Genomic DNA, 21,339 nt, shown 5'->3' on the forward strand with positions numbered 1-21,339 from the left:
GTGCGATGTGCAGGTAGGGCATTTTTTATCTGAATGCACTGTACGGTATTGACAGTGCGTCTTCACGGAGATTTCTCTGCATTATCCGTCGGTATCACGATCTGCCAGATCGCCACTGTAATGACAGGTAAAGCGGCGATACATCCATTCATCGCATAGTTCGAACGGACGTCCAGCGTTGCAGGCTTGATAGCGCCCCCCCCCCCCCCAATTTTGGGATCTGCTATTGACACTTTTCCGGTTAGAGAGGCCTGTTGTCAAAACCTAGGTAAGGAAAAGGAAGCTCAAGCGGTTCATTTCCCGCAATTGATTTAGGCGATGCAAGGCACATGACGAGGAACCTTGAAATTCTGGATTGTTTCCAAGTTAGGTAAAAGCTGAGGGCGACTTCGGAGTCGTGGGGTGAATGCTTCACATTGGAGCCTTGAACCTTGTAAGAAAAGTGAGATCCTAGCTGGGTCGCCATTCAGATAGTGAAAAAGAGAGGGAGAGATAATGGATTTATTGATCTTGTTATTGATCTATCGACGGAGTAAGCTCGACTTATCTTTTGTGCCGCGGCCGTCGCAAACAGTCCGGACCGAGCTACGGAGTAAGGTAGATAAGTTAAGTGGCTGGCCCTTGGGTCCTTGACTCAGGAAAAATGATAGATAGGGTCAATTCACCGGACTTGTCTCTGAACTCTTCGAGTTCCTTTACTTGAACAGGCAAGATCCGATCCTCCTTCTGGACCTTCCGCCAACGGTATTACTTGATGCGGGGTAGCGTCTTTCCTCGTGGAGGCTAGACTTGTGCGAGCTAGGCTCAAAGCAGGCAAGTGCTATCAGCTGACCCCCGCGTGGATTTTTCGTTCCGTTGCAGGGCAGCGTCATCATCAGGGCATCGACTGAAACGAGATTCTCCGCTTCTTATTAGAGCTTGCTTGCGCGCTCTTGCTTGCTTCCAGCTTGCTTGCTTTCATGCTTGCTGGGGCTGGCTGGCTTGCTTACTTACCTACCTAGTACCTTACTTGCTTCTTCCTTTTCCTCCTGCTTGCTGCCTCTTGCCCTTCTCTAACTTGCTTGCGCTTGCGCTTGCTCTTTCTTGCTTATACTCTTGCTCTCACTTGTCCTGCCAGGCTCAGAAGAAGACTTTCCTATTCCCGTCCCCCCCCCCGAGCCCCCTCCTCTTCTTTCTCTACTCTCTCTTCCCTCCATCCCCTCTCTCTTTCATTCTCTTCACTCTCCCCCTCCTATCCCATTCACTCCTATTCTATTCTATTCTTCCTATTCTTCTTACTCATTTGATTGTCCTTTTGTCTCCTAAATGAACAATACCTACAATACCTTCTCTTGACTTTGTCCTATCTAAGCGGTATCCTGCCGAGCTCTAGTGCCAAATTCGACGACGGGCTTTGCTTAAGCTTGATCCGAGGGATTTTTCTTTTCTGGGCAGCCCCGACCTTACCCGCAATTCTAGTACTGCCATTGCGCGCCGTCGCAAACTCCCGCTCGGGCAATTGATTCAGAACCACAATTCGAACAATACCATAGATCTCAAACCAAAGTCTCCAATTAAACACGTTCGATGGTCTACTCAGACTGCTTTCCACCGACCGAGAGGTCAGGATCTGCAACGACGCCTCAATCCGAGTCGCACGAGGCCAGCAAATCAACCGGCTCGAGTAACGATGAATTCGATCGGAATGCCTCAGTAATCCCTGCCAAAGGGAGCCTCGACTCCCCTCCTCTATATAGTTTCCAGCCCCCGTCGAACCGCCTTCATGACCCGACTGCCCAGCACAACCCTCATCATCCTCTGCCCTCGCTGCAAATCCGTACCGACCTGCCAATCTTCAGTCAAATGAGCCCTCCCAGGGACGCTGACACCCTGGTACACCACAGCCTTTCCTCGAGCAGTCTGCCCCGTCGCACCCCTAGCTTACGCGGTCTCTTCGCGGCGCCTCCCAACAGTGGAGGCTCACTGTCGCCGGCCTCTATAATCTCGTCAGCACAATTGGTAGCAATGGGCGACATCACCCCTTTACCGTCGCCCATCAGTGGCATGTCGCCATGGAAACACCCCCGGCGCAATTCCCAATCCCTCTCCCGGACCCCTTCGACGGTCTCACGAAAGGGCTCAAATCTGAGCCTGCGACTAAGCGATTCATCGCACATGCTCGGCGCTTGTGAACCCCGACCACGAAGCCGAAACAAACATTACACACTATCGGACAAATTGTACGAATCGCCGCTTGAGTCACCGACGAAACCACGGGCCGAATCCGCTCCCAAGCACGCGCGCAACCGCAGTTTGAGCGAATATGTCCCCCCGGGCCGAAGTGTCACTGTCAAACCACGACCTATTGTGGTCTCGGGAACCGGCGCGCCACCGGGAATCTCCACCTCCACCAGCACAGACTCAAATGCGCACAACCTCCATCGGGAGCAATATTTGGCCGTACATCGTGGAATTGCATTACCGACCGTGCGCCCGCCGAGTCCGCCACGCAGCAGCCGTAGTGGGCTCGATGAAGACGACAGTGGACCTGTTATTACACCTGTTCCTGACACTGCGGATGAGATTTACTCGGTGCGTTCGGTGCGCACTCAGCAGCGCCGGAAATATCGCAAACTTCGTCAGCTTGGTCATGGAACGTTCAGTCAAGTCAGTTTGGCCGTGCGCGTGGAGACGCGCGATAGCGATCCAACACAGTACGGCTCTAGCTTGCAGGACTTGAACCTTGCGACCCAGAAGTTGGTCGCGGTCAAAATTATCGAGTATGGACCGGCGGGAGGCGCGGATGAAGAGCGCTTGGAAGTTTCTCTTAAGCGCGAGGTGGAGATCCTTAAATCCGTCAATCACCCTTCATTGGTCCAGCTGAAAGCGTTTGGCAGCGACGAGAAACGCGCACTGCTCGTCCTAGACTATTGTCCGGGTGGAGACCTCTTCGATGTGGCCTCTTCCAGCAACCGGCCTTTGAGCCCCCCTGTGATTCGTCGCATGTTTGCCGAATTGGTAGCGGCCGTTCGCTACCTACACGAGCACTACATTGTGCACCGTGATATCAAGTTAGAGAGTGAGTATTTCGGACTTGATACATAGTGCGAGGCCTAACTTGTCTTCTCACTTGCAGACGTTCTTGTCAATCTTCCTGTCTCCGCGATGGATACGATCAGCGACTGGCGCACATACGATCGAGCTATCGTGACCCTTAGCGATCTGGGTCTATCCCGACGGATACCCGAGCCTCCGGAAAGCCCACTCCTACAAACCCGATGTGGCAGCGAGGATTATGCGGCGCCGGAGATCCTGATGGGCCAATCGTATGATGGACGGTCAACAGACGCGTGGGCGTTGGGCGTGTTACTGTATGCGATGATGGAGAACCGGCTGCCGTTCGACGCCTTGCCGGGTACTCGAGGTGACCCGGCGAAATTGCGCGCACGGACCCCCCATCGCATCGCGCGGGTGGAGTGGTCCTGGTATCGGTATGCGGACAGTGACGGCGAGTGGGATCCTGCCAAGGGCAGCGATCTGGAAGGCGCGCGAGAATGCGTGGAGGGACTCTTGAAACGCAACACCAAGAGGAAGAGTCTAGACGAGATCGCGTCCTTGCCATGGGTGAAGGACGCGATTGATGTGCCCGGGGGGCTGAAGAGGGGAGACAAAGAAGTGCCCTAGAGCTGGCCTCTTGGATCTGCATGTTACCATTCTTATCTTTCTGTTTTAACCATTACTTTTCCCCCTCTTTCTTTTTCTATTTCTGTTTTGTGTCTGCATTTCTCATGATTTGACGGCGTGACTCCGAGAGACGATCCCAACCGCTAACGACGCGACTTTGTGATTTTCCTCAGTCTAGACCTCTCTTTTTCCACGGAGAGATAGTTGCCACAACGAAGCTATAGGCATTAGACTTGTTAGGCCATGCTTGTATTAGTGTAATTTGGTCGAGCGTTCTGTTCTCAATTACCACTAATTGTAATGGTTTGATAGATCTTATTTTGAGTCACTTCCAACCCGGAAGACAGGGAAGAATGAGAAGAGACATCATTCTAGAGGCAGTTATCAGTCACGATGCAGCATCGAGTGCACATTCCAAGGCTGCTACATGGAAGTTAATCCAGCGAGGAACACCCATTGAGAGAGCTAAATATATCCAAAATCATCTCGCAGAAAGTCTCATCTGTTTTATGATAGTTGATTGGCATTTGTGGCTGGCTGGCTGGCTGGCTGGCTGACTAGAGCTGGAGCATCCCGATAGAATGTTGAGCCTGCAAGCGGCCAGACGCACCAAGACAATCGTTTGGAATGGTTGGCAGGGCAGAATTACCCGGGCGGTGGAGTCTAGACGTTCGTATTAGGCTTAGCGGGCACAGGGTGGGCCGGTAGTTACATGAGTACTAGATAAGTATCGCATGGAGATTGCTGAGTCAGTATCAGCCCCTGGATAGACCAAACCAGTGTAATCGATCATTTCAGTCCAATGAAGAGTCTCGCTTCGATCAGCAGCCTGATCGACTGGGTCAGGAGTCAGGACGGTTTGAAGTCAGCATGGTTTTCCTATTGAACGAACACCCATATGAATACTCCGTACAGTACATTCATACTACCAATTACGCAGCGCTTTCCCTCTGGGTAAGCACTGCACTCGCGGAAGGCTGCCTTAGTTGATGCCTTGGCTGCCTGCCGTACGCATCCGAGGACGCGCCAGCTCCGCATCATCAGCACTACAGTCCTACAGTGCTGTAGACTCATGTTCTGTTTCGTCGGGACCACACCGCATCCGTCACAATAACTCTCCCAATTGACACAAGATGCGACACTCGATTACTCCCGAGGTTCCCGCCGGTTCTCGAGGAATCTCCGTGGTGTCCATCCTGCCGACGAGCAAGGGCTCTCTCTCTCTTCCGCCCCAAAAAGTCCGTCTCAAAATAGGAGACCTGGCCCCATTTCCGGATTGACAGCTAGTCTGCCATAGGTGGTCTTAGTAGGGTTTGAGCATGCCTGCAGTGGAGTTCTTATCAGAATGTGTACCTTCTGGTACTGGCAATTATAATAAGAACAGAAAAAAACTGGAACTGGAATTCCCGCTTGGCGGAGACTGGGGCCAGGCTGGGCTTGTCTTGTCTTCTACTCCGTACTGCAATGAAATGTAATATTGAACCCTGACTGTCCTTTTTCTCTCTTTCTTAACTCCCTATCCCGGAGGTTTCATCTTCAGTCTGCCTTCCCTCCCCACCCCCTCCCTCCCTTTCCCCCCTCTCTCTGTCCTCTTGAATGTCCCTCCCCCCTTCTCCTCTTCCCAATTCCCCCCCAAAAAATGGCTCGATTTGAGTATTTGCGTGATTAGATGGATAGATTTTGAAATTTTGTCCACATGTAAAATTGTTTCCTCTTCCTTCGTATATATACAAAAGCCCTTTTGTCCTTTCACCACACGCCGCTGTCCTCCCCCTTCTCTCTATCCGATCCGGACGGGCCATGGTCCCATAGGAGCTGAGAGAAAGCCATGTCGACCCAGTTCAAAGAATCCCTCGACCGCGAGGATGCCCCGTTTCTGTCGGCTGCTGCTGCTGTTGTCGGCGTCGCCTCCGATTCCAACGTTCACCGGACCAATGCAGCCCACAAGCACAATGACGATGGGGATGAGAGTGACGACTCGCACCACCACCACCACCACGAGGAAGAGGAGGATGAGGAGGAGGATGTCAAATTGGTCAACAAGAAGATCCGCTTTCGCCTCATGGTGACATTGTTCGCCATGATCCTCGCCGTCGAGGTCGGCATCTGCATGTCCAACGGGCCCGTCACCCGCATCTTCGAGTCGATCGCCTGCCGCGAGTATTATGCGCAGTACGACCCAACGCAAATCGGCGCCAACGGGCAGGTCGACGAGGATCTGTGCAAGATCAAGGAGGTCCAGCAGGATCTGGCCGCCGTCAAGGGGTACATGGAGTTTTTCGACGGGACTTTGAGTATGTTTCCATACCTGCCTGATGACCCTGACTCGTCCTCCCTTTGTTATTTCATATTCTTGTCGTTGGCACCTCTCATCTGGTTGCGAAATGGGTGCGGTTGTTGGCGCGCGTGTGAATCGTCTTGCTCATGTTCTACCCGCAGGTGCTATCTTGGCAATCCCCTATGGTCTGATGGCGGACCGATTCGGACGGAAATCCACAATCTGTTTGAGCATCCCCGGCTTCGTTCTCAATTGCCTCATGCAGCTGGCTGTCATGTGGTTCCCGGATACGTTCCCCCTGCGAACCGTGTGGGCGTCGTCGTTGGCCTGGCTGCTGGGCGGGGGACCTGTCGTCGCGTTTGCGATTATCTGGACGATGATGTCGGATGTGTCGACTGAAGAGGAACGGTATGTTTGTTGCGATTTTTTTTAGCTGTTTTTCTAGCTGATTAGTTCGTTAGAGCGGCGATTTTCTTCAAGTTTGGGGTGGCGGGCATGGGGGCTGATTTCGCGTCCAGCGCGGCCAGCTCGTGGCTGATGGCCCTCGATCCGTGGCTGCCCTTGTTGCTGGGATGGGCTCTCGCTATTATTGGGATGTTCTTCGCCTTGTCGTTGCCGGAGACCATGGGCGCCTCCCCAGGGCGTGGGTCGAAGAAGTCGAATAATCTGGAACTCGGACAGATCTTCTCCAGCCACTCCGAATATAAATCCGTCCCGAGCAAAGAGCAGGAGCAGGAGGTGTCCAGTGATGACGAGGACTCTGGTCCGGGGGAGTCGCACGTCGATGAGAAGAGCGGTGCAGCCACCGCTACCGCAACCAGACGGACCTTCTTCGCCGCAGTAAAACGTCGGGTCCAGGCCTATTTCGCTCCTTACGCCTTCATCGTACAAAACCGCCAGATTATGCTCCTCCTGACGGCGTTCCTCGTCTACCGACTCAGCCGCGGCTCGTCCTGGTTTCTGGTGCAGTACATTTCCACCCGGTTCAAGTGGACTCTGGCGGAAGCCAACTTCCTCATGTCCTTCAAGCCGGCCCTGACCATCCCGCTATTCCTCTTCGTCCTCCCGGCCATCTCGCGACGCCTGCTCAAGTCCATGAAGCCCACGCAGAAGGATCTGACCCTGATGCGCATCAGCATCGTGTTCTTGGCAGTCGGGACCCTGGGGATCGGGCTCTCGAGCCACGTGTACATGCTTATCCCGAGTCTGCTGCTGCAGACCTCCGGGTCCGGGTTCGTCTTCCTGACGCGCTCGTTGATCACGACGCTGGTGAAGCGGGAGGAGACGGCGCGGCTGTTCACGATCATCGAGGTCCTGCAGTCGATGGGCAACGTGATTGCCAGTCTGTCGATCACGACCGTGTTTCAGATTGGGCTGGAGCTGGGAGGGCGGTGGATTGGCCTGGCGTGGATGATGACTGCCACGGCATTCATGATGGTGGGAGTGGCGGTTTATATGTTCCGCTTGCCTCGTTCATGAGAGGCGAATTTTTTGAGCGACTCGTATTATTATCCTTCTTGTATAAAATGTTAAATGTTGTATAAATGGGTTTGAATATAGATACAGATTGTTAACCATGTATGCTTGAGATATGGCGATGATGCTGCTGAACGTCATGTCCGGCAGTCATGTCAACCACGTGCCAGTGGGGCTCTAGCCTAGGAAAAAAAACACGGTATAGTTTTTCCATCAATGACAGACAATTATGCCGTGGTCTTATAGCTATACCGTGATAAACAATGAACGAGTTGCAATGTGCAGCACTCCCAAAAGGGAAATGTGGCTGAGCCTCGGCTTTTAGTCCGTCATGGCCGGCCTCATCCCAAAGGAGGCTAGTGGGATTGTGACCTGAACATTGTTGTGGACATGTGAGAATCACCAACTCCAACTTCAACAGTTGAGCTCAACAAGCTTTGCTCCTCGACCCTCTCTCTTCCTTTCTCACTCGAGGTTCAGACCTAGCTTGGATCCTGCTTATTACTAAAGGCAAACTGCTGGTAATGTGCTAGCACATGGCCAAATTGGCGATCACACAACCTCCCCCATAACCCACCACTCTCCTCCACCACCACCATCACACGACCATTCCTACCGAACCATGGAGAAATTCACCCAATTCCGAGATCGAGGTCAGCATTCCGTACCTGTCCCGGTATCTGCCGGGCTCAGAAATTGACTTTCACCAGGCTCGGGCATTGCACCCTTCCTCCCCATCCCCCCTCAGCCCATCAGCTACCTCCAGATCCCCGTCCGCATTGTGCTGTTCTGGATCCGACTGCCGCTCTTTGTGTTCGCCTGTCTGAGTTACTTCCTGGTGCTACAATGGCTCCCGATCGGATCGCTGGGCAAGAAGGCCTCCCTCTGGTGCATTCTGGGGATCCCTAGTATCTGGTGGATTGATCTGCAGGTGGACGGTGTGCGAAAAGGGTGAGTGCGAAGTGGGCGGGTGGGTGATGTCTTTCAGAATCAGCCCATCTGCCAGAACCTCCTCCAGCCTACAACAACATCCCGCACGAACATCAATCCCTCAAGTCTAACTGCCTCTAGATCCCTGCACAGACAAGACCAGACCCGCCTCCCCGGCCCGCGATCCATCATCGCCTCGTCCTTCACCTCCCCGATCGACCCGCTCTACCTGGCCGCGATCTTCGACCCCATCTTCACAGCCTGCTACCCCAACACCTCGGAAGTCGAACAGATCTCGCTCTTCCAAGCGATCCTGCGCGCCTTCAGCGCCCCGCGGCCCGCCGCACCCCCGGCCCATAAGCTCACCACCCTCGACGCCCTCCTCCGCAAGTACCCCGGCCGCGCCCTCGTCACCTTCCCAGAGTGCACGACCACCAACGGCCGCGCCATCCTGCCCCTCAGCCCGGCGCTGCTCACCACCCCGCCCACCACCAAGATCTACCCCATCAGTCTCCGCTACACCCCCGTCGACGTGGTCACCCCGCTGCCCGGCAGCTACCTCAGTTTCCTGTGGAACCTGCTGAGCAAACCCACGCACTGCATCCGCGTCCGCATCGCCGGCGGCGTGACGCCTACCACCTCAACCTCAGCCTCAACCACCGCCGCAGCATCGACCGGCTCGTCGACCCGCAGAAACTACGACACCAACTACCTGGACACGCTGGACGCCTCGACCCGCAGCGCCTCGTCCTCCCCGGAGGCGACGGGCGTCTCCGACGCGGCGCTCCTCGACCACGTCGCGGACTCGCTGGCGCGGTTAGCCCGCGTCAAGAGGGTCGGGCTGAGCGTGAAGGAGAAGGTGGATTTCGTCCGTGTGTGGACGCGGGGCAGGTGGGTCTGGTAGGGTTAGCCTGGCCTTTGTCTTCCTTCCCTTTCTCACGTGCTGGTCCAAAGCCCATGTTGTGTATGAAATGAACCCGGTATTCTCCTGATAGTGGAGCCTCGTGGAATGTATTCCCCTTCTTCTTCTTCTTCCTTCTTCTTCCTCGGTCATGCTAGTGCAGTCTCAGATTCGAGGGATTGTCAGTAAGTCTGTATGTGGAATGAGATTCGTGGGGTCCTGAATGGTGTGTAGGGTGGGAGTGGACGGTCTCCAGCTAATGGGAACGCGTGAGCGTACGCATGCGGGTGTCTGTGTCCAGTGGTGGCGGTGGACCGATTGTTCTTACGCCTCAACCTATGGATTCGGGGATTGCGGGGGTTCTTGCTTCTTACCCGGAGCTATGGTCATTGCTATGGCTAGGCCTTGCTACGGCAGAGAGGTAAGCAGGTAGGAAGCTAGGTAAGACGGTAGGGAGGTAGGGATGTTCGGGGTCAGGTGCTGGATGTACGTATGGTCTCTCTGGAGGTATATAATACAGGCGGGTCATCGTTCAAGCGGTGTCTATCCATGGCGTCGCAACACAGGTATCGTTGTATATGGCAATATGTATGTACAACTCTCTGCTCCAAGGCGAAGGTACTTGCGATGCAGCTCGGAGATATCTGCTGCGATGATGAAGATGATGACGGTCAATTATGAGTAGGTTTGCTAGAAGGTGGACCGCCCCCGCCCCCGGCCCCATTAGGAACCGTCTCTAGATACCTATGAAGAGCTCACTAGCATTGAGAAGAGCTGTCAACAGAAAGCCAGCAAGCCAGTATATAGAACCCTGGCTTATTGGAGGTGCTCAATTACGGACGACAATCTAGCAACTCCTAGTGACGTGCGCGACGCTTACTATATATTTGGGAATGGGGACTTAGTATGTGTATGTGTAAGGAAATGGACAACACGCACCTGAGGCCTGAACTCAGGCGCAATAAGCTTCGAAACGGCTCTAATGCTTGGAAATAGTGAGAAAAAGAGTGATGAAACACTCTTGATATAGACATGGCAATACTGTACATCCATTCGATCCCCTCGGTTGATATATCCTAGCCCTAACCATGATATACTAAGACAGATACGACGAAAGTAAATACATAACTAGGACTCTTCGGACCAGAACATCGAGCCGTAGATAGAAAATACATATAACCCTTGTCACCGTTATTGATCTCGTTCACACAGGACCTGCCCAGATTTGTGAACCGGTTGCCTCCCCAATTCTCCGAACTGGTGGCTGAGGACTATTCTATCTCGAGGGGAGCCGCTGCTGGAGCAATCCCCAGACCCGGGTATCCGGCCTCCTCAAACAAGGTTCCGCGTGCTTGGACGATGGCTGAGACCTCGAGGAGAAACTCATATAATAAGATCACGTTGGTCAGCACATGGCCCAAGGTTGCTTCCTGCTGGTCATCCTCTTCGTCGAGGACGGCTGAATTCGTGGGGGGTTCATCAGGCGTAGGAACACCTTCGGATGCCGGAGTTGGGGCCAGGGTCTGAGCGGTGTCGGAACTCCCACCCTCAGCCGAGGTGGACTCAGTTGGAGTGGGTCCAGTTAGGTTGTCGGTGGTGACAGTGGTGATGGTTTCACCTGGGGTAAAAGGGTTCACTGCGAATGGCTGCTCGAGCCGTCGACGGAGTTCGTCGGCGGCATTCTTCCGTGCGACAGAGGTTTCTCGTGGGGGTCGGAAGGGAAGGTCTTGGGCGGAGAAAAAGTCCCTGGAGCTATTCCGAGTTGGGGAGGGGCTGGCGGTGGCTCGATCGAAGGGTCGACTAGAGGGCCTGCCTCGGGGCGTTGGTGAGCCGTGTTCAGATTCAACGCGCGGGATCGGTCGTTGTGAGGGAGAGTGGGTGGGCGGTTGGGAGCCCCCTTGTGAGCGGTTGGGGGTTTGGGCCGGCTCATCGTCCTGATGGAGTAGGTCCCGGCGCGCGGCGACAAGGATATCGAAATCGGGAATCTCCTGACGCCAGGTTTGGATTTTTTGCACGAGCTTCTGAAGGGTCGACTTGAGAGCCGGCGTGTCGGCTTGATCCCACGTTGGTTCCTCGTAAGCATGCTTGATTTGGTCGAGAAGATTGGATGCGCCCGTTTCTTCGGCTGTGTAGACATATTTCGCCGGATCTACTAGAAGCCATCCATCAAGAGATATCAAATGTGATGCAGCGATACTCCCCAAGACCTCTGTAAGTGCTAGGTTCACAACTACACTATTGGTGAAGAAGTTTCCCAGGCGGTGGAGCAGCTCGTGCACGATAGGGTCATCCTGTCGAAGTTCGAGAGGAAGGTGGTCTTCTGGGTTGTCCTCCGAAAGGGCCATACAAAGGCGGGATTCTAGGATCGCTAGCCCATCCTTCAGGTAGTTGTCATAAGAATCATTTAATGTCGGGTCGTCGACTATTGACGTAGCCATGCCCAGCAGTCCTTGAAGCTCGACGTTCAGAGCGCCCACGGTCCGCTGCTTGGCATATTGACCTGGGACGGTCCGGACCAACGACCGTGCAAAAGAGTGATGTCTCTGTAGCACGACAGTCATGAGACGCAGTGTCGCCAAAGTGGTCTGACGATTAGCCGACTGAAGTCCAAGCAAAGTCAGGTCTCGGAGGTTGAATAAGGATGGTGAAGGTCTCGCGGCTTCTTCGGAAAACGCAGCCAACACATCTAGTGACTTCCGTCGACTGGCAGACATGTCGATGGTGACGGGCTCTGAGTCCGAAGGGGAGGCAAGAAGGAAATGGAGAATCCGGTGTACAAGGTCTTCTTGATTCACCGACTCTAGAATCCGATAGAGATAGGTAAGTACCGCGGCCGTCGAACCGCCCTCGACGTCTGAAGATTCGAGCAACGATGGGTACCTGGGGGCATACTTAGTATAACAACAAGTCACCTTGGGTAGACAATGACTTACAGCAGCTGTTCCAGGAACAGTACCTGGAAATGATCCAACAGTGACCCGTTCACTTCGGCCGACTTGCAGTGGTCGATCGTGTCCTGCCAAAACAGTAGATACGACATAAACGAGTCCATCGACGGGCCGAGCAGCGGGGGAAGAGCCGTTTCTTGATTGGCATGGTCCGAAAGAGCGACGATATGCGGAATGTTCTCATCTGTGTTCTCAGGGAACGTCAAGCTAAATCGGCATGGTTAGTTAGGCCTGGCAGACCTGAAACACCCATCCATGATTGCACACGCACCTTCCCAATTGGCTGTACAGCGCGCCCAGACCGGTTGCCATCAACGTCGCCAGATCGCTCTCAATCAGCCATCGCTCGAGATTCTTCGACCTCGACGCCGTCTCGATCAGGTAAAGTAGACCGGTGCGAGCGAAATCGCCAGCGCGGCCCGCGTGGTGCACATATTCCACCAGCAGGTAGAACAGCGGAAAGTCATCCTTTCTCATGGCACCGGCAAACTCCGCCCCGTTGCTACTCTGCTGTTCCCGTACCTGCTCGTCGGAACGGGGAGCGAACCACGCCGGAAGGATATTGGGTTGCAGGCGGATGTTGTTGGCCACCCCGAATAGAAGCTCGACGAGTCTCCCTTCCACATCTTCTGAATGCTTGTCCGCCCGCCGGACAAGATCCACCAGCGCCCGCGCGAAGAGACGGTTATCGACCACCCCGTCGACCTCAGAATCGATCAGAGTGTTGAAGAACACGGTCGCAGAGCGGAGCATGCCATCGTCGTAGGAGGAGAGGGCGAGTTTGGTGACGGTGACGAAGATCTGCGAGGAGGAGGCGTATGCGAGGCATGGATGAGGGGCTGGGCCACGGGACTCGTCGCTCAGGACGGAAATCAGCCGATCAATGCAGTTGCGCGCGTTGACTGTCGCGGACTGTTCGCCGGAGGGAGAATTACTGGAGCGCCATATTTGCTAGAAAGATCAGCGTGGGATCGCGAGCTGCTCCCACCAAGGACAATGGTATACCTGTAGAGTATTACACGTTCGCTTGAACGAGGTCAATCGCTCTGTGGGAGTAGTTGCCCGAAAGCTCTTAGTAGAGAGCGAGCGGGAGCCCCCGATAATACGAGACCACTGCGTTATATCAGTTTGTTTGCTTTGACGGAAATGACGAGGGTCTGGAATACGAGGAAAGAGTCAAACATACAAAGTCCATGATTCTGAAGAACCAGCATGATACTATGTCTCAAACATGATCAGTGAGCGTGGAGGAGGGGGAGGGGATGGAGAGTCGGAGGGGGGGAAGGTTAACGATGTGCAGGAAGAAGGCAAGAGCAGCAGCAGCAGCAGTACTAAGTTGAGCGAGTGCCTGGGGCTGGAACTCAGGCCCAAACATGCACCTAAAAGGGGTTAGTCTGATGCGGACCCGGATGCCACCCGAACGGGTTTAGTCGTGTTTCCATTGCGACGTTCCAAGGAAACCTTATCAAGTGCAGTGCAGTGTGTACCTTAGTAAGTATTCTTCTTCGTCGCATTTCGAGTGCCAGTTCCAGTCGACGCTCAGCACCTGCAACCAACGAGTACCTATTCTACAGTACAAAGAGATTCCGTCACACTCACTGAGATTGTCACATCAACCAGGACGTAGAAAAAGGACAAGAGCGAAATCCCTAATCCCCACCTAAGGAAGCGAGTACAGAAAGAGAGCCAAAAGAATAAAGTACCTGTTCATATCGCGAGAGATGCAAGCCCACCCATGCCCACCACCGCAACGCCTAGAGAGTATAGTTTGCGCCCGTTCTCCATTCCGGTCTAGAGAAGAGCCCAGCAGATAGTCCACTAATATAGAAAGCGAAAAAAACAAAAAAGAAAAAAGAATACAGAATCAATCATCAGATGAAAATGCGCCTGAGAACCGTTGCCCAACATAACTCAATCGCTGTCATCTTTAGGTCGACGGCCACCTCTCTTTCGTTTCGGTTGTTCATTCTGATCACTGCCATCATCTTCGTGTTTCCGACTCGGCGGTTGGTCGGGCACCTTCGCAATGATATCTGCCAGAAAGTCAAGTACCTCGTCCTTGGCCACGGCTTGTTTGAGGTGCGAGGCAGTGACGCGTTTGGAGTTGCGATCCTTGGCTTCCTTGGCGGCTTTGGTGACGAGAGAGATCATAAACAACTCGAGGGCTTTCGCTGTGGGAAGAGAAAGAAAAACAAAAGATCAGTACAAATTTCACAACAAGCGCGAGAAGTACGGAGGATGAATTGTACGTACAGACAGCAATTGGCGTGACCTGCGCGACTTTGCCGACATCTTCATCGGCCTGCATAATACGCTTTATGCGCGCAACGGGGAATTTGGTCTTGACCTCGACGGGGACCGCCACGGGAGCAACAACAGGAGCAGGTGGGGGAGGAGAAGGAGAAGGAGGTCGGACAGGCTCCTCTTCCTCCGAGACCACCGGGTCGATGTATTTGGATATGGGCTGCGGCGCGACCTCGGCGGCCTGGTGGGCGATACGCGTCGAACGGCGAGCCATATCCGGGTGTAGATGTGTCGCGTCGGCGAAGGGATAGAGATTATATTGATTGTATTGCTGGGGAACCCTGCTTGGCGGGGCCGGGGGTTGTTGTTGATACTGCGGGGTGAAGAAAGGTGAGGCGTCGTAGGAAGCGCGATGGGCGAGCGGATTCCCAAACGGGTAGACGGAGTGGTTGACGGAAGGGGAGATGGGGGATTGGAAGGTGGAAAAATCAGGGGATCGTGGTCGGTAGGAATTGTCTTGTTCGGTCATCGCCTGTGGGGATTAAACGGGGTTTTTTATTATTACTTATTTTTTTGTGAACAAGGACAATGACAAAATATTGCGCGTGCGCGCCTAGAAGCAAGAAAAAAACAGACTAGTATAGAATAAATATGGGGAACTGGTTCTTCTCGTACCTTTACCGCCAGTAGTAAACTTGGTGGAAATCGTGTTCGAGGGTCACAAGAAGTGAAGAATCAATAGAATATTGAGAAGGTTCAGTCTGGGTTTAGAAAGACATGAAACCTTTGAGTGATGATCATATCAAAGAGAGACAGTCAAGAACTCGATGTGTTTTTCTTGATGATGAGTATTATTACTATAATAATAATAATAATCAAGAATTGTCGAACAATGAAGAGGATAGGAAGGGGATGTTTTTGTAGATCGCGCGCAGCGGATGGCCCGAGCTTTTGTCCCTTGTGTTGTGTTTTGGGAGGTGGGCAATACGGTAACAGTGGTGTAAAGTAGTGTCAGATCGTGTAAAGTAGTGCCAAGAGCCAGCAAAGTGCGTGTGCCCAAGAGCAGCGGCGAGGTGGCTACAGCAGCTACAGCAGCTACAAGCAGCCAGACAAGAGAAGGTCCGGGTGTCTTTCCTTCCGGGGAGCAGCGGCCGCCCTTTTTAACCCTGCGCCTCCGTTACACCTGCAACGCTAGGCCTGATTTTGCCTATTTTCGTCCTTACTTACTTTTTCTTTTTCTTTTTTCGTTTTCGTTTTTCTTTTTCCTTGTTCCTTTTTCGCTTTTTTCTTTTGGCAGCCAGTTCTCGAGCACTCCGAGTAATTTTCAACTCTCCCACTTCCTTCAACCTGGGTTCAACTGGTCAGTTGGAAAAAAAGATAGCCCTATCACTCATTCATCCACCACACCCACCCTCTTTCCCTTTCTTTCACCTCACCTCAACTTCTGCAGGCTTGATGACGATGACTACAACCACCCAGTCACCACAGCCGCAGCCTCCCACTCCCCAGCGAACGAACCATTTCCTCCTTGCCACCCCGCCCGTAGAACTCCGGCATCTGGTTCACCCACTGATTGGATCTTGACTGCATTTACCTTTACCGCGCGTGATTCATTCCGTCGAGTCAGCGAGGTCGATGATGCAAATTCATCCCTGCTTCCGACGCCTGTCTACCTTACACAGCCTATCCCCTTTTTTTTCGGGGGGAGGGGAGTCATACAGGTGATTTGATACATTTCAACTCAACTCTTGCATGGAAGAGCTGAGCCATAGTTTCATAGTCTTTGCGGTGTTCTGTGTTTATTTACTTCCCCTTCGTGATCATGATTGATCATGGGGTAATACCCTTCACCCCCCCCTTCCCTTTCCTGCCTTCAAATAAGGCACCACCATTACTACCCACGGCACTTGATGATGATACAAAGAGCTCTTGAGACTCCAGAGGGGCGCGAGAAACCCGACAATCAGGCAGAAACCGCAACTTGTGGGTATCGCCATTGTTGGGGGGATCTCTCGTTGGCCAGTTTGTTCTAGCCATCCTCAGTCACTGACGGCATAAAATTAACTTGATCTAATCTGACCATGTGCTGCTTAATTGTTTTGTGGTGCCTGCCCCTGTTGCCTTGCCTAGTGTTTTGCGTGTCAATGGAATGAGAACTTGGGATGCATGCGGGTTGATGAACACCTTGCGATCCTTCATAGGTAGATTGGAAGTCACCGGAAGGGAGGACAATTCCGGCTGCCAGGTGCGCATAGCCTAGTGCTTACTCACTTGCAACCAATATCTCATCCTTCATGATGCTGCTGCTCTGTCGTGAGCCTTGCCGTACATGGGATCAATGTAGCGAACCTTATAACACTGATTACGCCGTAAACGCCGGGCGGTGTAAATCAATCGTTACCAACATGACATGTCTTAATACAGTACTTGTAGATATATCAGACGCGTGCGATCGACAAAAACAACACGTTCTGAGCGATATTTAGGTTGTACATGTACATACTGATAGTCAAATAAGATTAATCAAGAGTACTAAGGGGTTGGGGACTGTAAGCTTCTTGACCCATAGAGTACCTGTTCAATTTGGTTTGCTTTGCGAATGTTGCTGTTGGATTCGAGAAGAATACATAGAGTTAAAGTTGAGTCAAACGAGGTGACTTATCCTCCTCTGCAGGTGGTGGGTGTTTCAAGTGGTTGATAGAGAGCGAGCTGAGACTCAGTTATGAAACCGAGACCGGGACCGGGGAGGAAGTATTATTCTTCCGCTCCGGCCCGCTGTCCGACCCTCCAAATTTGGTCCCGGCAGGCAAATGCGTGATCCCATAGCGATCGCTATTCACCACCTGAGCTAATCTTCCCCAAATCACAACATTACTTCACTTGTGGTGACGCCAGCAGGCATGGCCCTTGTCTCCCGTTGATGGCGCACTGAGCATGTGGTTTATCTTCGCCATTCTGGCTTCCACCTCTCTTTTCTCCTAACATCAGTCGCCCGGACGTCTCTCGTCCCCATTGATTGATCTCTTCGCTTTCCACTACCCTCCAGAAAAGAGCCGGTGGTGATCTTCGCGATGGCTGTCGCAGACCAGCCTTCGGGCCTGATGGATATCGCCAGGTAGGCTAGATCTTTTGTGTCTTCGCTATATTGTTTACCGTGATGACTGATCAGCCCTCCCTGCGCCGGGCAGCTCATTGACGCAGGATGAGATTCCGTTCAAGCTGCGATGCGCCATTTGCAATAAACTGGCTGTGAACGCTTTCCGCCTTCCGTGCTGCGATCAAGCCATTTGCGAGAACTGTACGCGCGACCTCTTCCAGTTTGATTCTTTCCCAGTCGTCTCAACTAATCCGCAATGATCAGGCCAAGTGTCTCTCCCCGAAACATGCCCCGTCTGCGCGCATACGCCCCTCTCTTCTGATCTATGCAAACCGAACAAAGCCCTTCGAACTACCCTCAAGGCCTTCCTTCGCACCGAGGAAAAGAAGCGCGAGAAGGAAAGACAGTCGGCGACGCCGGCGACGCCCGCGGATGCGACTCCAGCTCAACAGGAACTTCCGGCTGCAGCGACTGGTGCTGGGGATCAGCCCGCAGAGGACGGTCCGGCATCTGGCACTGCTCCTGTTGATAATGTCACTGAAGAGCCCACTACTGGATCTAACGATCCAGAGCCCAATGCGGACAACGCCATCAGCAGCGAACCTGCTGAGGCTTCTGCTCTGGTAGGCCTCCGAAACAAGTATAGTTTGCCTCGCTAACACGATATTCTTGCAGGGCGAAAATGACGAGAATTCTTCAGCGCCTTTACCGGATCACTCAGATGAGACCGCCCAAGACGGAGCTCGGGAGGATGGTCCGACCGATGAGAACCAATCCGCTCAGGCCAACGAGGAAGATATCTCTCAGGGCGGCGAGCCGGGGTCAGTGGCTCCCAACGGTATGGGCTTTAGCGCGGGCGCCGGCATGTTTCCCAACATGGGCTGGAACGCCGGAAGCTTCAATCCGATGAGCCAGTATATGAACAATGGCATGTTCAATTTTCCCATGGGTCAGTCTCCGCCCTGTCATCTCTGTCTGCCATTCCTTTACTGACATGCTACTTCAGGAATGCCTGGAATGGCGATGGACCCGATGGCCGCGAATCAGGGTATGTTTGGGGGCTACGGGATGAACATGAATGGTATGAACATGGGAATGAGTTTCGACGCGGGTCAGGGGATGTATGGGGGATGGGACGGCTCACAGAACAATATGTGGAATGGAGGCCAAGATAAATTCAATCCAAATGCTTTCGCAAATGGTATGGGTCCGCAATACGGGGGCCCCTCTGGCTTCGGTGGATATAATATGTCTCAACCCAACCTTGCTCAAATGCAGCAGCAACAATTCCCTAGCCAAGATTATCAAAACGGGTCGTATGGCTCGGGGTATGGCAGAGGCAATTTTCGGGGTCGCGGTCGTGGTGGATATTTCCCTAGTGGTCGTGGCCGCGGCGGTCTTGCTGGTGGACATATGCAGGCCGCTTATCCCCCTAATGCTAACTACCCAGCGTTCCCTAACCATAATGCCTCTAATATGAACCCGGACATGGCGGCCGCTCAGTCGCAGGATGGCGCTGCTGATATGTCTGGGGAGTTCGCTCAAGGAGACGCTCAGGAGGTCAACGAATCAGCGCCTAACGGTGAAGTGGTCGACACACATGACAATAATGTGCCCAATGATGGCACAGACACCGAGGGAAATGCTGAAAATGGTGAATCGAATCCCACTGATTCAGATGCTACTGCTGCTGCTGCTGCACAGGAGACTTCGGCACAGGAGGAGACTCAGCTTCAGGGCATCCCCACCATTGATAGTCTAGACCAAGTCAATGCCATGCAGGCGATGTCGAACTTCCCCATGGGAATGCCAGTGCCAGTGCCAGGACCGATGGGAGGTGGCTTTGGAAGAGGCGGAGGGTTCATGCGTGGCGCCTTCTCTGGTGGAGGACGAGGAGGAGCTTCCTTCATGGGAGCTGGTGTCAGCGCAATGTATCCCGAGCCTCGCGGTCAAGGCGTGGAAGGCGCACCTGCCGCGCCTCGAGCCATGCGAGAGGGTCTGCCCAACACCAGCGTTCTCCGACAGCGTAATTTCCAGCTTCCTGGGGCACGATCTGGGGCTTCATCTGCGCAGCCCTTCGGAGCGACCCCTCATAGGTGAGAAACGAAACTCTCAACCCGCTTAGCTCAACTCTTAACTAATCGTCCTTCTCCCAGCGCAAGCGCTACGCCGACTCAGGACGATCAGCGACCACGATCAACCTCCCGCTCACGGTCACGACCGAGGTCGACATCCAGAGCCAAGAGCCGGTCACGATCGCCCCAGCCTCCTTCCCAACAGGACGGTCGTCGCTCGTATCGGCAACGCTCCACCAGCGTGGACATGCCCGGAGACGATCCCGAGCGACGCCGCGAGCGACCCAGACGACCCCGTCGCGACGACAAGTACGACGAGGCGTCCGGTGCAGACGACGGCCATCGCACCCGCTCTCCTTCGCGCGATTCTCGCCGTTCGACTGCCCACGGCCGTCGCGATAGGGACCGGGACAGGCGCAATGGTCGACGATCGCATCGCTCCCGTCGCCACCGCAGCTGGAGTCGCAGCCCCAACCGCAATGGGGATGATACCGCCGCCACTACCACCGCCGATCGGCTCTCGGCCATCCCTGAAGACAACAGCCGCAGCAAGACGGGCGACAGCTATCGGGCTAGTAGAGACCGCTCCAACCGCTACGACGACGAGCGCGATCGGGACCGTGACTCCAAGCGCCGTGACCGAGACCGCGACTGGGACCGGGACCGCGATCGTACCCGTGACCGCGACCGGGATCGGGATCGCTACCGTGAACGCGACAGAGATAGAGATCGTGATCGTGATCGGGACCGTGACCGAGACCGTGATCGAGACCGCCGTGACCGGGATCGGGACAGGGACCGTGATCGTGACCGTGACCGTGATCGTGACCGTGACCGTGATCGTGACCGTGATCGAGATCGCGACAGGAAGCGCTCCCGCCGCGACCGCTCCGGATCCCCTGCTGGCAGTGAATACTCCTCTCGCCACCACTCCTCCCGAAGGGACAAACGTGGTCGTGACGACGAGGGTGGCGACCGCCTGCGCGAGAAGGCGACCACGGCCTCGGCCGCCGCCAAATCGGGCGAGCCCGAGAAAGACCCGCACACCCTGGAGCGCGAAGCCCGGAACCGCGAGCGCATGCTCAAGGAGCAGCAGCGTCGCGAGGCCATGCACGCAGACAGGGATGGCGGCAAATCCTCGTCGTCGCGGAAGCGGGACGGTCGCGGGTTGAGTGGTGGCCGCCGTCTCAGTTACAAGTATGAGGATGAGGAGACGGACGATGCTCGTGCCGCCCGGGTGGAGAAGGAGAGAGAAGCAGGCCGGTGGTAGTTGTCCACCTCCCTGCTTGACTGCTTTATCATGACTACGGTCGAACAAAGAGACAGCGCATCTCTTTTCATTGATTGACTTTCCGTCACAATCTCCAGATTCATCTCATTCCCTCCCACGCCCCTTCCACCCTCTGCATATCATACCACCTATCATCCTCTCACATCCTCCATATTCTTCCCATTGACAAAGAGCATATAGAGCGGACATCCATCTGAGCTTGATTATTGAATCTTCCCTTTTTCCGTCCCCATCCTCTGAGACTCATATGGTCAAAAGGCAGCATCGCCCCCTCACAATCGGAGTAGATGAATCACCCGCAGCCAGTGGCGAGAGATACTTTCATCTCCTTGTGTCGTTTCCAACCAAGGCACCATAGCACAGTTTGAAGACGCAAGCGAAAGCGAAGATGGGAATAGCATGAACAATAAAATCACAACCTTCACATGAAATAGCC

General features: G+C 54.0%; 6 protein-coding genes across 6 annotated transcripts; 4 read left to right on the forward strand and 2 right to left on the reverse strand.

The window, feature by feature from the left end:
- Positions 1–1,566: 1,566 nt before the first annotated feature.
- Positions 1,567–3,663, forward strand: BO72DRAFT_377222 (putative protein kinase; the record flags this gene model as incomplete). The annotated part of the gene is made up of 2 exons (XM_040941252.1): positions 1,567–3,058; positions 3,116–3,663. The coding sequence occupies 2 exons, from the start codon at positions 1,567–1,569 to the stop codon at positions 3,661–3,663; spliced, it is 2,040 nt and encodes a 679-aa protein (XP_040801641.1).
- A 1,575-nt stretch (positions 3,664–5,238) lies between these two features.
- Positions 5,239–7,518, forward strand: BO72DRAFT_447784 (putative MFS transporter). Its single transcript, XM_040944635.1, has 3 exons — positions 5,239–5,957; positions 6,103–6,349; positions 6,403–7,518. The coding sequence occupies exons 1-3, from the start codon at positions 5,492–5,494 to the stop codon at positions 7,418–7,420; spliced, it is 1,731 nt and encodes a 576-aa protein (XP_040801642.1). The 5' UTR covers positions 5,239–5,491; the 3' UTR covers positions 7,421–7,518.
- Positions 7,519–7,831: 313 nt separating this feature from the next.
- On the forward strand, positions 7,832–9,717 carry BO72DRAFT_447785 (lysophosphatidic acid acyltransferase LOA1). The gene is made up of 3 exons (XM_040944636.1): positions 7,832–8,070; positions 8,128–8,368; positions 8,489–9,717. Exons 1-3 carry the CDS (start codon positions 8,040–8,042, stop codon positions 9,249–9,251), a joined length of 1,035 nt encoding a protein of 344 aa, XP_040801643.1. The 5' UTR covers positions 7,832–8,039; the 3' UTR covers positions 9,252–9,717.
- Positions 9,718–10,223: 506 nt separating this feature from the next.
- Positions 10,224–13,488, reverse strand: BO72DRAFT_485841 (uncharacterized protein). The gene is made up of 5 exons (XM_040947910.1): positions 13,383–13,488; positions 13,202–13,309; positions 12,468–13,147; positions 12,182–12,403; positions 10,224–12,128 (listed from the first exon to the last, which is right to left on the reverse strand). The coding sequence occupies exons 1-5, from the start codon at positions 13,389–13,391 to the stop codon at positions 10,520–10,522; spliced, it is 2,628 nt and encodes an 875-aa protein (XP_040801644.1). The 5' UTR covers positions 13,392–13,488; the 3' UTR covers positions 10,224–10,519.
- Positions 13,489–13,983: 495 nt separating this feature from the next.
- On the reverse strand, positions 13,984–15,213 carry nctA (negative cofactor 2 transcription regulator complex subunit BUR6). The gene is made up of 3 exons (XM_040938880.1): positions 15,116–15,213; positions 14,450–14,972; positions 13,984–14,367 (listed from the first exon to the last, which is right to left on the reverse strand). The coding sequence occupies exons 2-3, from the start codon at positions 14,967–14,969 to the stop codon at positions 14,108–14,110; spliced, it is 780 nt and encodes a 259-aa protein (XP_040801645.1). The 5' UTR covers positions 14,970–14,972; positions 15,116–15,213; the 3' UTR covers positions 13,984–14,107.
- Positions 15,214–17,272: 2,059 nt separating this feature from the next.
- Positions 17,273–21,328, forward strand: BO72DRAFT_485843 (uncharacterized protein). Its single transcript, XM_040947911.1, has 6 exons — positions 17,273–17,555; positions 17,629–17,738; positions 17,802–18,160; positions 18,213–18,486; positions 18,544–19,633; positions 19,694–21,328. Exons 1-6 carry the CDS (start codon positions 17,512–17,514, stop codon positions 20,880–20,882), a joined length of 3,066 nt encoding a protein of 1,021 aa, XP_040801646.1. The 5' UTR covers positions 17,273–17,511; the 3' UTR covers positions 20,883–21,328.
- Positions 21,329–21,339: the final 11 nt, after the last annotated feature.

The sequence above is a fragment of the Aspergillus fijiensis genome (assembly GCF_003184825.1).
Source record: "Aspergillus fijiensis CBS 313.89 unplaced genomic scaffold BO72scaffold_21, whole genome shotgun sequence".
Lineage (NCBI taxonomy): Eukaryota > Fungi > Ascomycota > Eurotiomycetes > Eurotiales > Aspergillaceae > Aspergillus > Aspergillus fijiensis.